This window comes from Indicator indicator, chromosome 24, assembly GCF_027791375.1.
Source record: "Indicator indicator isolate 239-I01 chromosome 24, UM_Iind_1.1, whole genome shotgun sequence".
NCBI lineage: Eukaryota > Metazoa > Chordata > Aves > Piciformes > Indicatoridae > Indicator > Indicator indicator.
The window spans coordinates 310274-324416 of record NC_072033.1 but is presented as its reverse complement, the minus strand read 5'-3'; the positions used below and the strand labels follow the sequence as shown (position 1 = coordinate 324416).

At 47.8% G+C, this 14143-nt stretch overlaps 1 protein-coding gene across 1 annotated transcript in view; it reads right to left on the bottom strand.

Moving 5' to 3' along the window:
- Positions 1–1135: 1135 nt before the first annotated feature.
- The window catches only part of PHF20 (PHD finger protein 20), a 58190-nt gene continuing 45182 nt past the window's right edge, over positions 1136–14143 (bottom strand). The window contains exons 16-18 of the mRNA XM_054392077.1: positions 12202–12601; positions 3933–4116; positions 1136–3636 (exon numbers count right to left, since the gene is read on the bottom strand). Of these exons, the coding sequence (XP_054248052.1) occupies positions 3494–3636; positions 3933–4116; positions 12202–12601 (727 nt within the window). The 3' untranslated portion in view covers positions 1136–3493. The remainder of the gene's footprint in view (positions 3637–3932; positions 4117–12201; positions 12602–14143) is intronic.

The window sequence follows — 14143 nt, the reverse complement described above, 5'->3', positions numbered from 1 at the left end:
AAGCAATTCCCTGAGGTCTTTCTTGAACTGAGGAGCCCAGAACTAGATACAATATTCCAGGGCAGAGCAGACCTCATCTTGAAACCCCACTTTGACATGGCAGTTGGACCTCAGAGCTTGCCAGCAGTGGAAGCAGCCTCCCCAGGCCCCAAGAGTCTTACAAGAATCTTGGTTGGAAAATAAAATTAGGAAGGCAAGTCTGTAGGCCAAGGGAATACACTTGTTTCCCTCCTCCCGGGGAAATGGAGGGAACAGATGGACCAGAAATGCCTGCGAAGAGATGTGGCTGCCTGCAGGCATGGTCTGGCCTGGCCTCTCAGGAAGGCCTGGGAATGTCCTCCCTAGGGCCTGTTTCAGGACAGCCAAAGCTCCTTTTTTTGACACTGCTGTTACAGCAGCACTGCCTGACACAGCAAACAGTTTCCACAGCAAGACAGCAGCTTCCAGAACACATCACAGGCACAGCACCCACTTGTTGCTGCCTCCCAAAACTGCCTGAACTCCACTGCTCCCTGGGGAACACACAACTGCCCCTGCACTGAGCAGCACTGACTCTTGCTGCTGTGCCATCTCCAGTGTGCCGCTGGCACCACTCCTCCTGATGCACCTGCTCTTGGCAGCTCTGTAGGGAAGCCACAGCTGCAGGTCCAAACACCCCTGCAATTAGTAGCCTGGCTTCTCCCAGGTGCCTGTGCTGTCCTGTTGTGCTACCAGCAGCTTCCAGCCCCACCACTCCTCTGGGAGATGACTCACAGAGCCAGGTCCCCTCCCCATCTACAACACCACAAGCCCAGCAGCAGCCCAGGCAGGCATTCACTGACCAGGTGCACAAACAGGAGTCAGGTTGCATTTACCAGCCCGTAAGATATGACACAGATCAGGATTTGGGAATAAAAGGCAGAAGCTCCTCACTGAAGTGATATCCAGCACAAACCAACATGATTACTTGTGAGAGGGGTATGAGAGGGGTCTGGGAAACAATTCCACACCTTAGGAACAGTTAAGATCTATATTCCTGTCATACTGCAGCACCTGCGTTTCAGTGCTATGGAAAGAAATCAAGCCCAGAGTTCTTGTATTGAGTAACCATAACTGAAACAAAGACTTTGCTAAGACTTAACCAACAAAACCTATTTATTTATTCCAAACATCAAGATACAGAAGAGTTCAAGTTTTGCAAATATTGCTTCAAAGCAACCCCCCTCTGTACAGCGCCCTTGGTTCCCATAGTGCATCAAGGACCACCATCAAGCACCCACAGTGCAATGTTTGCTCCTCTCACCAAGGCTCTGCCCTGCATTCCCTTGCCAGCGACCTAGAGAAACAGAAAGTGACCTGCCAGACCCAACAGCTGGTCCAGACCAAGAAACAATGGTATGGAAACTTGCAAAACAGGGACAGAACTAAATGCAGACAGATCACAATAAAGAATCTTTGTTTAACAGGAGCCTACTCTAATTTCAATAAATATTTTCAGTCTCTCTGCAGAGGCCTCTCCAGCTCTCCTCAGGGGAAACAAGTGCCCAGGATTTGCCATGTGACTCCTCCATCAGAACCATCTTACCTCCCAAATCTTAAGGGCTGCCCTGAGTCAAAGCAAACCAGCAGAGTGACAGGGTGCACCCCAGAACAGCTGCTGGGGATGAGCAGCTCCCCTCTGGAGGAAGCAGCCTGCTCAGGGGTTCAGCTGCTCCCACAGCCTCCAGTGCCACTGCCATGCCTGCTTGGGCTGCATGGGCTCAGCCCTGCTTCTGTCCAGTATCACCTGAAAGCCCCTAGACTGCCACAGCTGTCTAGGATGTTCCTTCTGATGCTGCTGGCAACATGGCAACCACCAGAGCTGCAGAGTGTGCAGGGTGTCACCCACAGGTTCTGCGTGGGCCTCCCCTGCAGAGCACGAAGTGATACTCACAGCCTGCAGAAGCTTTATGCTGTGACAAAGATCAACTGCTGCTGCTGCTGCTGCTGCACACTTGCTGTGCTCACTGGGTACCAACCAGGGCTACAAAACACACTAAGTATTCCCTGAAGAATTGAGTCTTGGCACCAAAGCCTTTGAGCAGCTCAATTGTTTTGTTTGCTGCAGGACCTCCAGTACAGCTCCCATTGCCTCTGCAGCAGCACTGGGTACTTCAGCTGCCCTCTTCCCTTTGCAGTGTGCCAGCATTACAGGATCCAGCTGGTAACTTGCACAGTTCTGGGCCTTTTAAATGACAACCCTTTGGTGATCACACACAAACTGAAGGTAACAAATCCAGCTTTTTAAGTACCCCCTCTCCCTGCACAGCTCAGCCTCTGGTCCATGCATTGAGAGCAGCACTGGGTAAGGCAACCTTCAGTCACAGCCATCACTTATGGGGCTAAGATCTGCAGCTGAAAGACTTTGACACCTCAAACACTGACACCAGCAGCTCCCAAGGAACTGTGTCACCTGCCCTGGTGCCTTGCTCTCACCAAGTCACACACAGCAGCAAAGAGAGACTGAAAGCAGGCAAGGACCCCTGGCTGCCTGTGAGGGCAGCACCTCATGCATAGATCTGGAGGCTTTATTTACACACATACAAAAGGAACCGATTCCCCCAAACTCACATTCATAGAGTTGTCTTTACAACATGTCCAGAGTACTGAAGAGAGTCAACGCCTCCAAACAGAACCAGAATGACAACTAGCAACAAAGGGCAAAAAACTGCAGCCCCAGCCCCGAGCGCAGCTGCAGGCCCCCTGCAGGGCCGTCCCACCAGTTCTGCTCCAGTGGCATCCTGAGGCCACAGGCAGGAGCTCACTGCACAGGAGCACAGTGTTAGTGGGCTCCCCAGTACCCAGCCATGGGACAGTGACAGGATAAATATGGAAAACAATCATTTATTCTGGAAATAAGTGCAACCCATCTGTGACCTCCTATGTTCCTGAACATAACAGCAGCAGGGGTTAGGCCATTCTTAACTTGCCAACCTCCACCTAACACTTTACAGTTAAGAGCTGGACATTCATACTTACTAAGTCTGAAAACTGTTCTACCATTTCCTAGTGATTAAATACTGTGTGCTAGTAGGCATAAACCAGAGGAATAAAACATGACACAACTCACTTAAACTATGCAAAGTTATTTACAACCTCCATCAACTAAACATATTTGGCTCTTAGAACTCTTGTTCTTCAGTGGCACAATTTTAGTCAATGTAATGATGAAGAATTCTACTGTTTCCATAAGCAACTTGTAAGGAGTGAATATCGAAGTGTATTTGTCAGCCAAGACCTAACCTCTGATGACAAGGGTGGGACCTGTCCCCTGCGGTTGTGCCTGCCTAACAAACCCGGAGTTAGGAGCAGGTAAAAGAACCTTTTGGCTGCTCTTTCAACAGCGCTTCACAAATCCCTGAAGTCAGCCTGCATCACATGCAACCAGCATGCTGATCTCCTCTAAATACACAGAGCTGTTCAGAACAGAGGCTCCAGCTTCACACTCAGTAACAGTCTGCAGCATGCTCTGGTCTCACGTGGAGCAGCACAGTGCAATCTGCTGCACTTTGCCCAGGTCCGTTATCAGCTGCTTTATGCAGTGCTTGAGCTGTGGTAGTCGTGCCAGTGGTTCTGGTGGCTCCAGCTCCCCTGTGTAATCCAACCAGCTCTCCAAAACTGCAAAGGAAAACAAAACTGTCACCACTCCAGTTCTCAGCAGTTGGAATGGACACCCCCTGCAGTCAGTAGGGACATCCCCGACTATAGCAGGCTGCCCAGGGCCACAACCAGCCTGATAGTGGATGTCACCAGGGTCAGGGACTCCACCCATGTCCCTGCACAACCTGTTCCAGAATTTCACTACCCTCATTGTGCAGAGCTTCCTCCTGAGGTCCAACCTAAATCTGCCCTGCTCCAGTTTCAAACCATTGCCCCACTGGCAGTTCAGTTTTTGGAACAAGGGTGTTACCTACCATCTAGCTCCTTCTCAATGAAATCCATCCTGTGTATGACTTCATCTTGCAGAGATTCCACATGAGCCAGAAGATTAAGCTGCCACTGCAGCTGTGAGTTCACAACTCCTTCCTTGTCTTTTTCCAGCAACTTCATCTCAATAGGTTCCTCCGGAAAGCCTTTCTTGGAGACAGACTCTCTCACCTAGCAGAGACACACACACTGATCTTGGTTACAGCAGCAGAGAACTGCTGAGCCAGACTGGCCTCCTTACCCCAGCCAACTGCTCAGCTCATCATAGGCTGGTGGAGGACAGAAACACACTTAAGAAGAGCCTGTACACAGATATCAAAGTAACTTGAGCATGAGGATCAGTGTCTACAAGAGCTACTTTTGCAGGTATTTTGCACCTCACAAACAGCTCATAATCAAGAGAGCACAAACATGCAGCCAGCTCCCTGTCAGCTTCCAGCTGGAAGAGACTGCACCTGGTCTGTGCATCCCAGGGAACACTGCAGCCATTCATAACATGACTGCAATCAATCGCAGAGCAAATTCTTTGGAAAGGGGTGAGGAAAGGGGTTTTCCTCCAGGAATCCAATTTCAGTTTTGCCAAAAATCACCACCACCACTGACAACCTGACTGCACTGTCAGCAGTGCTGATTCCACTTTCCTCCTTTTCCTATCGCTCTGCTGAAATACAGCAGGGCTTAGCAAGCTGCTCCCCCAAGCCTGGAGAACTGCAGTGTGTGCCTTTCTGGGAAAGGGAGCAAGCTCAACTAACTGGAGCAAGAAGCTAGAAAGAACACAAGCCACATACTCCATATGCATGGACAGAAGTTAAACAGAGTTTATCTGTCAGTACAGGGAGGTCAGTACTGCCTACTGACTTTAGCATCAGGGTGGAGAAGGGCAAGCCCTGACACAGCTGCAAATGAGAAGAGTTGATCAGATAAACCAGAGTACTGCTCTGGGGTGAGCATTCTGGAAATCACTTCAGGCTGCTACAGTTTTTTTTCCCCACCATGAAATGCTGCCTGAAGAAGCTGGAACTGATTCAGTTACTGTAATTATTAAAATAACCATGTAAGGAAGATGGAAATAACTAAAATCTGGAACACCAGTGCAGGTGTTCCATTGTACATGCTGCCCTGTTCTCTGACCCATGGCTAGTGTTTGTTTTCACACTTAAGACACGAAGTAGGGAGCAGTGAAATGCCAAGGGACCATAAAATTGTTCCACAGACTGCAGATGATTTCAGGTTGTGATGGTTTGAAACTGGTTTTTTTTTTAATTTTTTTCCTTGCAAAGTTCAGAACAGAGAAAGTGAAAGATTATAAATAAGTCACTATTGGGTGTAAGAAAGCAAAATACTGATTGTTCTAAACACTTCCATTGGATAGATAGAAATGTTTAAGAACTATTACCCAAAACAAAGTAGGCACTCTGCACATTCTGCGTTCGGCAGTGGGGGCAGTTGCTGGGCTGTCTGGTTGCTGTTTCTTCTTCTCTTCTGGCTGAAGATAACACGTACTGACCTTGGCAGCTAAGTTAACAACTTTCTGCTCTAACTAACTCTGCTTCTCTGTCCAGGGGGGTCTGAGGGGGAAGCTCCTGGGAGAGGGAGGCCCCTTTGGGAGAAGCAAAGGGAGATTGGTTGTGTTTTTCTGTTGATTGTATATATTTGTAAATGTTGTGAATTTTGTATATTTGTACATATTCATTGCATTTCTCTGCTTGTAAATACAGCCTTCATTTGCTTCCAGACTGGGCTAGCCTGGTTATTATCGGGGGGGGGGGGGGGGGAATTTCAGCTCACACCGACACACTTTTTATTTTTGGTGCCCAACGTGGGGCTCGATTGCTTGATTTATTTCTGCTCAGATTAGGAAGCAAAATGAAGCTGTTTTGGATTCTGAGTCATTCTATTTCATCTATTATCGGTGCAATTTTCTACAGATGGGCCATCTCTGCCATGATAGACAAGATTGTGAGATATGTGGCATATAAGTCGTTTCTTTGGGTTAAGAACAAGTTACTGAATGTTGGTGAATTCTGTTGTGGTCTTATTGGGCTGGGAAGATACGGTAACTCAACTATGAATCTGCTAGCAGACACATTTGAGTTTGTTACTCCTCTTACAGCTACAGAGGTTCTTTGGTACCTTAGACATCTTGTGCTAATCTTAATTTTGTTGCTTCGTGGAATAATCATATGGCTACTGATAGCACTGTGTCAAGAAAGACATAAGGCTACTTGCTCTTCCAACTCTGCTGTGAATGTGAAAACCAATCCAGTAAATTTGGTGGCCACTGTAAGCAGAAAGCGTAAAGGAGCTGCAGGAGGAGATGCAGATGCTGCAGGAGATGGTGCAGATGGAGATGAGGGTCCTTCTACTCAGGGTCCCTCTGTTAAGAAAGATCCTTCTGGTGAGGAAGAGAGGGTTAGCCTTAAAACTCTGGCAGACCTCTTGAGACCCCACATGGATGATGGGGATGTAGGTCAGGATGTAGACCCTGCTAAATTAGCAACTGCTGGCAGAGCCTCTGAACTCAAGGAAATTCAACGGAGGATTACAACAGGATTATAGGGACAGCGATCTCAGGATGATGATGATGATGATGATGAGGATGACATACAGTCAGCTAATGCACCCAGACAGGAAATTAGACATGTGAGGAAGGATTACATCAGAGGAGATAATGAGCCAGTCCTGTCTTGGCTAGCCAGGTGTTTTGATATGGGAGCCCCAGCATTGGTGGCAGGCGACAAGTCGGCCTCTCAGTTGGGGATGCTCTCAAAGGATACAGGCATAGACAGGCATCTAGGCAAGTGCATTGGTAAAGTTTCTCTGTGGGCACGCCTCTTACTGGCAGTCCTGCTGAGTTACCCCAGCAGAGATGATTTACCATGGAACCCTAAGCCTTGGACCACAATAGATGAGGGAATCAAGCTCTGAGAGAATTTGCTGTGAGAGAAGTAATGTATGGAGATCATAAGACTCTGAATCCTGATGAAATTCCTGTTGGAACAGGCCTTGCCAAAAAGCTCATTAAGCTTGCTCCTCCTAATTATGCTACTATTCTGGCAAGCAGGATTATGGCAAGAAATTATGGTGGAGTGCCTCCCACTGTTGGCCATTTCACTGACCAAATGAGGCAATTGGAGGATAGTCTCACACACACTTCTTTGGTTTCAGCCATTGAAACTTTGTCTGGAAAGATTGAGAATTGCATGAAAGAGTTGAAGGAGGAATTTAAAACCTCCATATCCAACTTGATGAAGGGGGATGATTCTGATTCCTCTTCCTCCAGATGGATACAAGTTTCAGCTGTTAGGAACAGACGTGCTCCAAGGAGGCCGTTCCAGAATAGGTCAAACCAAAACAGACAGCAGAGGCAATCACGTGGCAGTATCTGGATAACTCTGCGTGATCAGTTTGGTGAGAACATGAACAGATGGGATGGTCAACCAACTTCTGATCTTTTCAAGAGGTTACGGGAGCTGCAGAGGGGCAGATCCCGAGGTAGCAATACCAGAAGGGTAGCTGTCGCTTCCTCAGTTTCCCAGAACAACTCTGATAGCTCCAACAGTGATCCTAATTCTGGTGCTGGACGTTGTGCCAGCTGTACATGTGGAGGTAATCCCCATCATTAGGGGTGCCCTGCCTTCCGCCAGGGGGAGGTAAGGGATAACGGAGATAACAGAATCTATTGGGATGTGTACATCCAGTGGCCTGGCACTTCAAAATTTCAGAAGTACAGGGCCTTGGTTGACACAGGAGCTCAGTGCACCATAATACCATCAAATTATCAAGGGGGAGAATCTATAACTATTCAGGGAGTCACTGGTGGATCTCAAGAGTTGTTTAAGATAGAGGTTGATATAAGCTTAACTGGGAAGCAGTGGAAGAAACATACTATTGTAACAGGACCTAATGCACCTTGTATTTTGGGAATTGATTTTCTGAGAGAAGGGCGTTTTAAAGACCCTAAGGGTTACAAATGGGCTTTTGGAATAGCAACTGTAGAAATAGATGGAGGAAAATTGAAGTTGTCCATTAGACCTGAGCTTTCAGATGAATCTGCAGTTGTGGGACAACATGAGATAGAGGATGTAAAGCTGCCGGTTGCTTCTCAAACTGTGCATCACAGACAATACAGAACCAACCGTGACTCTTTGGTGCCCATTCAAAACTTGATTCATCAGTTGGAGAGCCAGAAGGTCATCAGCAAAACTCATTCACCTTTCAACAGTCCAATCTGGCCTGTGAGAAAGCAGAATGGAGAGTGGCATCTGACAGTTGATTTCCGTGCCTTGAATGAAGTAACTCCACCCATGAGTGCAGCTGTACCAGACATGATGGAACTCCAATATGAGCTGGAATCCAAGCAGGCCAAATGGTATGCTACCATAGACATTGCTAATGCTTTCTTCTCTATTCCCATAGCAGAGGAATGCAGGCCACAGTTTGCTTTCACCTGGAGAGGCATTCAGTACACATTCAATCGTTTGCCCCAGGGGTGGTTCACAGTTCAACCATCTGCCATGCAGTGATCCATGATGCTTTGGAGAAAGGTGGAGCTCCAGAACACACTCAGTTCATCGATGACATCATTGTCTGGGGTGAGACTGCTGAAGAAGTCTTCGAGAAAGGTAACAAAATCATTGACATTCTCTTGCAAGCTGGTTTTGCTATCAAATGAGAAAAGGTGAAAGGATCTGCTAGACAAATCCAGTTTCTGGGAGTGCGGTGGCAAGATGGTCGCCGTCACATCCCAATGGATGTGATAAACAGAGTCTCCACCATGGCAAATCCCATCAACAAGAAAGAAACTCTGCATTTCTTAGGCATAGTGGGATTTTGGAGACTGCACATTCCTGGATACAGTCAGATTGTGAAACCTCTATATGATGTGACTCGAAAGAGAAACAGTTTCCAATGGGGTCCTGAGCAACAAGCAGCCTTTGACCAGATCAAGCGAGAGGTAGTCCAAGCGATGGGTCTGGGACCTGTCCGCACTGGTCCAGACATTAAGAACATTCTGTACACAGCCGCGAGTGACAATGGTCCAACCTGGTGCTTATGGCAAAGAGCTCCAGGGGAAACACGAGGACGTCCTCTTGGTTTCTGGGGTCATGGCTACAGAGGCTCAGAAGCAAACTACACTCCAACAGAGAAAGAGATTTTAGCTGCTTATGAAGGAGTGAAAGCTGCTTCTGAAGTGATTGGAACTGAGTCACAACTTCTACTAGCTCCTAGATTGCCAGTTCTGAATTGGATGTTCAAAGGTAAAGGTGCTTCACCACATCATGCAACAGATGCTACCTGGTCTAAGTGGATGGCTCTGATAACACAGAGAGCTCGAATGGGAAATCTCGAAAGGCCTGGTTTGGTGGAGGTGATCACAAACTGGCCAGAAGGCACAAGCTGTGCTAAACCTCCAGAGGAGAGAGTAACTCGTGCTGAGGAAGCTCCTCCTTACAGTGATCTGTTTGATGATGACAAGAGATATGCTTTGTTCACAGACAGTTCCTGTCATCTGGTTGGAAACAAGCGGAGATGGAAATCTGCAGTGTGGAGTGCAATGCGCAGAGTTGCAGAAGTGAAAGATGGAGAAGGAGAATCCAGCCAATTTGCAGAGGTAAAAGCTGTCCAGCTAGCTCTTAACGTAGCTGAATGTGAGAGATGGCCAAAGCTTTATCTCTACACCGACTCATGGATCATAGCCAATGCCTTGTGGGGTTGGCTGAAAGACTGGAAAAAGAATGGCTGGCAGAGGAAAGGAAAGCCAATCTGGGCTGCAGATCTGTGGCAAGACATTGCTGCTCGCATTGAGAGAATCCCAGTGAAAGTGAGACACATCGATGCTCACATTCCTAAGAGCAAAGCTACTGAGGAACAACTACACAACCATCAGGCAGATCTAGCTGCAAGAGTTTCCCAGGTGGACACAAACTCTGATCCTGATCCTGATCTTGACTGGAAACACCGAGGTGAGCTGTTCTTAGCTCGGTGGGCCCATGACTCGTCAGGACATCAAGGCAGAGATGCAACCTACCGATGGGCTCGTGACAGATCCATTGACATTTCCATGGATGCTATCACACAAGTCATCCATGACTGTGACATTTGTGCTGCTATTAAGCAGGCAAAGCGGATCAAGCCCTTGTGGTACGGTGACCGATGGTCCAAGTACAAGTATGGTGAAGCCTGGCAGATTGACTACATCACTCTACCTCGTTCTCCATCTGGTAAGCAGTATGTGCTGACTATGGTAGAGGCAAGCACTGGATGGCTGGAAACTTATCCAGTTCCTCATGCAACTGCACGTAACACCATTCTTGGTCTGGAAAGACAAATCCTGTGGAGACACGGAACTCCAGAGAGGATTGAGTCAGACAACGGAACTCATTTCAAGAACAATCTTGTAAAAAACTGGGCCAAAGAGCACGGCATCGAGTGGATATTCCACATTCCCTACTATGCACCAGCTGCAGGGAAGATCGAACGCTACAACGGTTTGCTGAAAACCACTCTCAAAGCCATGGGGGGTGGATCTTTGAAAAACTGGGAGAAACATTTAGCACAAGCAACCTGGTTGGTGAATAGTAGAGGTTCAGTGAATCGAGCTGGACCTGCCCAATCAGATTTGTTGCGAAAGGAGGAAGGTGATAGAGTTCCTGTTATCAGAGAAAAGAATCTGTTAGGCAAAACTGTTTGGGTATTTTCTCCTTCAGGAGAGGCCAAACCTGTCCGAGGGGTGGTTTCTGCTGAAGGTCCTGGTCACACCTATTGGGTGATGCAAGAAAATGGTGAAATTCAGTGTATTCCACAAAGAAATCTAACTTTGGCTGAGAGAGGTTAAATTCAGAGTGTTGCGCAGATACAGCATCGCGCCCAAGAGGAGAGTCCATGAGATCTACGGTGCACGAACCCTGAGAGCCCTGAGTCACCTGAGAGTCCCTGTTCCTTTCCTTCGCTCCATCTGCGAGGAAACAAGCTGTTTGCTGTTTTTCCTGTGATTTGACTCTTTTGAATCATCTACATCTGAGATAGCCAGAATGGACTATGGTCTTTATTCACCTATTGTTGTAGACATTATTTTAGATTAGATAAATGATAGTAGCAGCCAATGGAATTGTTTAGAAGGGGTGGACTGTGATGGTTTGAAACTGTCTTTTTAATTTTTCCTTGCAAAGTTCAGAACAGAGAAAGTGAAAGAATGTAAATAAGTCACTATTGGGTGTAAGAAAGCAAAATAACGATTGTTCTAAACACTTCCATTGGATAGATAGAAATGTTTAAGAACTATTACCCAAAACAAAGTAGGCACTCTGCACATTCTGCGTTCGGCAGTGGGGGCAGTTGCTGGGCTGTCTGGCTGCTGTTTCTTCTTCTCTTCTGGCTGAAGATAACACACTGACCTTGGCAGCTAAGTTAACAACTTTCTGCTCTAACTAACTCTGCTTCTCTGTCCAGGGGGGTCTGAGGGGGAAGCTCCTGGGAGAGGGAGGCCCCTTTGGGGGGGTCCCCTTGGGGGTAAGCAAAGGGAGATTGGTTGTGTTTTTCTGTTGATTGTATATATTTGTAAATGTTGTGAATTTTGTATATTTGTACATATTCATTGCATTTCTCTGCTTGTAAATACAGCCTTCACTTGCTTCCAGACTGAGCTAGCCTGGTTATTATCGGGGGGGGGGGGGGGGGGCGCGGAATTTCAGCTCACACCGACACACAGGTACAGAAATTCTCTCTTCCTAGATTTTTGCTACTGGTGTTTGAAATTGAGGAGTGATTCACAGATTGCATCGGGCTGGAAGAGATCCTCCAAGAGCATCTTGTCCAACTCCCCTGCAGGTAGCACGGACACCTCCAACCAGATCAGGCTGCCCAGGGACACATCCAGTCCAACTATGAATGTCTCCAGGGACATTCCTGGGGCAGCCTGTTCCAGTGTCTCACCACCCTCACTGTGCAGAACTTCCTCCTGATGTCCAACCTAAATCTGCCCTGCCCCAGTTTTAAACCACTGCCCCTCGTCCTATCCCCACAGGCCCTTCTGAACAGTCCCTTCCCCAGCCTTCCTGCAGGTCCCCTTCAGATACTGAAATGCAGCTCTAAGGCCTCCTCAGAGTCTATCATTTAATTTGTACTGGTACCTTAAATTTCACAGTACAGGGAAAAGCCACACAAAAATAAACAAACTTCCCTTAAGAAGCACTGAGTTTTGCCCTCTGCCAGGCAATCCCAGCCCTGCAGAGAAGGGTCTGTTCATAGAAATACCTTTGAGTAAGTGTGTTTGGATTCATTTTCCATCTTGCATATTTCTCGGTCCAGATCCCAGCCAAGCCTCTCTGACAGGGCATCATCCCCGTTCTCCCTTATTCTGTTCACTCCATCATCCATGGCTGAACCCCTTGTTTCCACCACCAGTCTCTGCTCAATGGCAGGGTAGTAGGCCCGAGGCTTCTGGTAACAGTGCTCACTGGTAATGTAGGATTCCTCCACAGAAGGAACGGTCGAGGGCTTCTCCACTGTCCCGTTCCAGGCTCTGTAACTTGCTGTCTCCTCCTTGCAGCAGTTCTCCTCAATGTGAATGATGTGCTTCTCATGAAGTTTTTCATCCATTGTAATGTGCTTCCACGGATGGCACCAGAGCTTTAGGTCAGGATGTTCTTTATTTCTGCTCAAACACAGAAAATTAAAACACCCAAATGTAAAGGTCAAAGTGACTGAGCAGGCTGCTGCGAGACTAAGAAACCAACCAAGAGCACCGCACTGCACCACACTTCACTCACTGCCATCAGTGAAACATTTCCCAATGCTCTGCAGGAAGCTGGGTTCCCTCACCTCACTGCACACCTTCCCACACTGCTCTGTTAGGTTCTCTGTTCCACAGCATGGCTTCATTAGAGAGCCAAGTGCTGGCACAGGGAAATGTAACCACAGCTGAGGACCCATGGGGTGGTGGTGATGATGCAGAATTTATTATTTCCTTTCCTTTAAATCCCAAGGTGCTGAGCAAACTCCTGCCTGGTGCTCTAACACACCATGGTGCCCCCCTTGCTTCTGAGAAAAGCTAATTGTTTTCAAACTGACTAACATGGCATTGATGGCAGCAGAAGGCACAGCCACAGGACAAGACTCCTGCATGGGCTCAGCAACCAAGCATTGTAACTGATACTGCTCTGCCACAGCTGTCAGGCATCACAACAGCAGTAGAAAGGTGAGCAAAGCAGAATGCCCCTGACAGGCAGCTCAGCTGGTATAGGCTGCAGGAACACAGGGGAAGCAGATCCTGACCCTAAAGCACCTGCATCGGGCTGTCTGGAAAGAAGGGGCCTGGCTCCAACCACCCTCTCTGTGCTTCCTTGCACACAAAAGCAGATGGACTTAGTCCATTAAGCTGGACCAGTTCCTCACCAAACAAACCATGACCATTTCCTGCCCTAGGTAGCTGCTTTCCTGTCCCTTCTACAGCAGTCTCTCAGGAAACTGCAGTGGAAGCCAACTGCCACTGGCTTGCTCAGAGCACTTCAGGCAACACCTCTGCCTGCAGTGCCTGTGGTGTCCTTGGTGAGCAACAGTGAGAAGGGAAAGCTGTGTTTATTCACCCAAGCTTCCCACTCCAGTTCCATGGATATGCTACACTCAAAGGCACTATTTTGCTCCAAGAGCAAGGGCTAGCTTACAAAAGACAAAATCCTGAAAGATGCTGCACCAGCTACAAGGCTAAAAATGTGAATGCTTCATACTTCAGCAACCTCCTCACTGCTTCCACTAAAGGCTGGCACTCCCACCCACTGCATCGCAGCTGTCCACATCACCTCTGAGCCTTTGTCAGCTCCCTGAAACACTGAGCAACACTCTCCTAAATCATTTCAGGCAGCTGTGACCTCATCTCCTCTCTCTCCTAGATGGTAAAACTGCATCAAGAGCAAGACATTTCCTCTAATTTAGCACTTTTAAAATTCTGATGTACACAATGACAGAGAAAACAGGGGCTAGAGCTCTGAACAGGATGGTCCTAACAGGACAACACCTCACCTTTAATTAGCAGCCTTCCAGTGTCTGAAAGGGGCCCACAAGAAAGCTAAGGAGGGACTTTTGACAAGGGCTTGTTGTGACAGGATGAGAGGCAATGGCTTTGAGCTGGAAGAGGGGAGACCGAGACTGGAGTTTGGGAGGAAACTCTTTATAGAGTGAGGGTGGGGAGACACTGGAA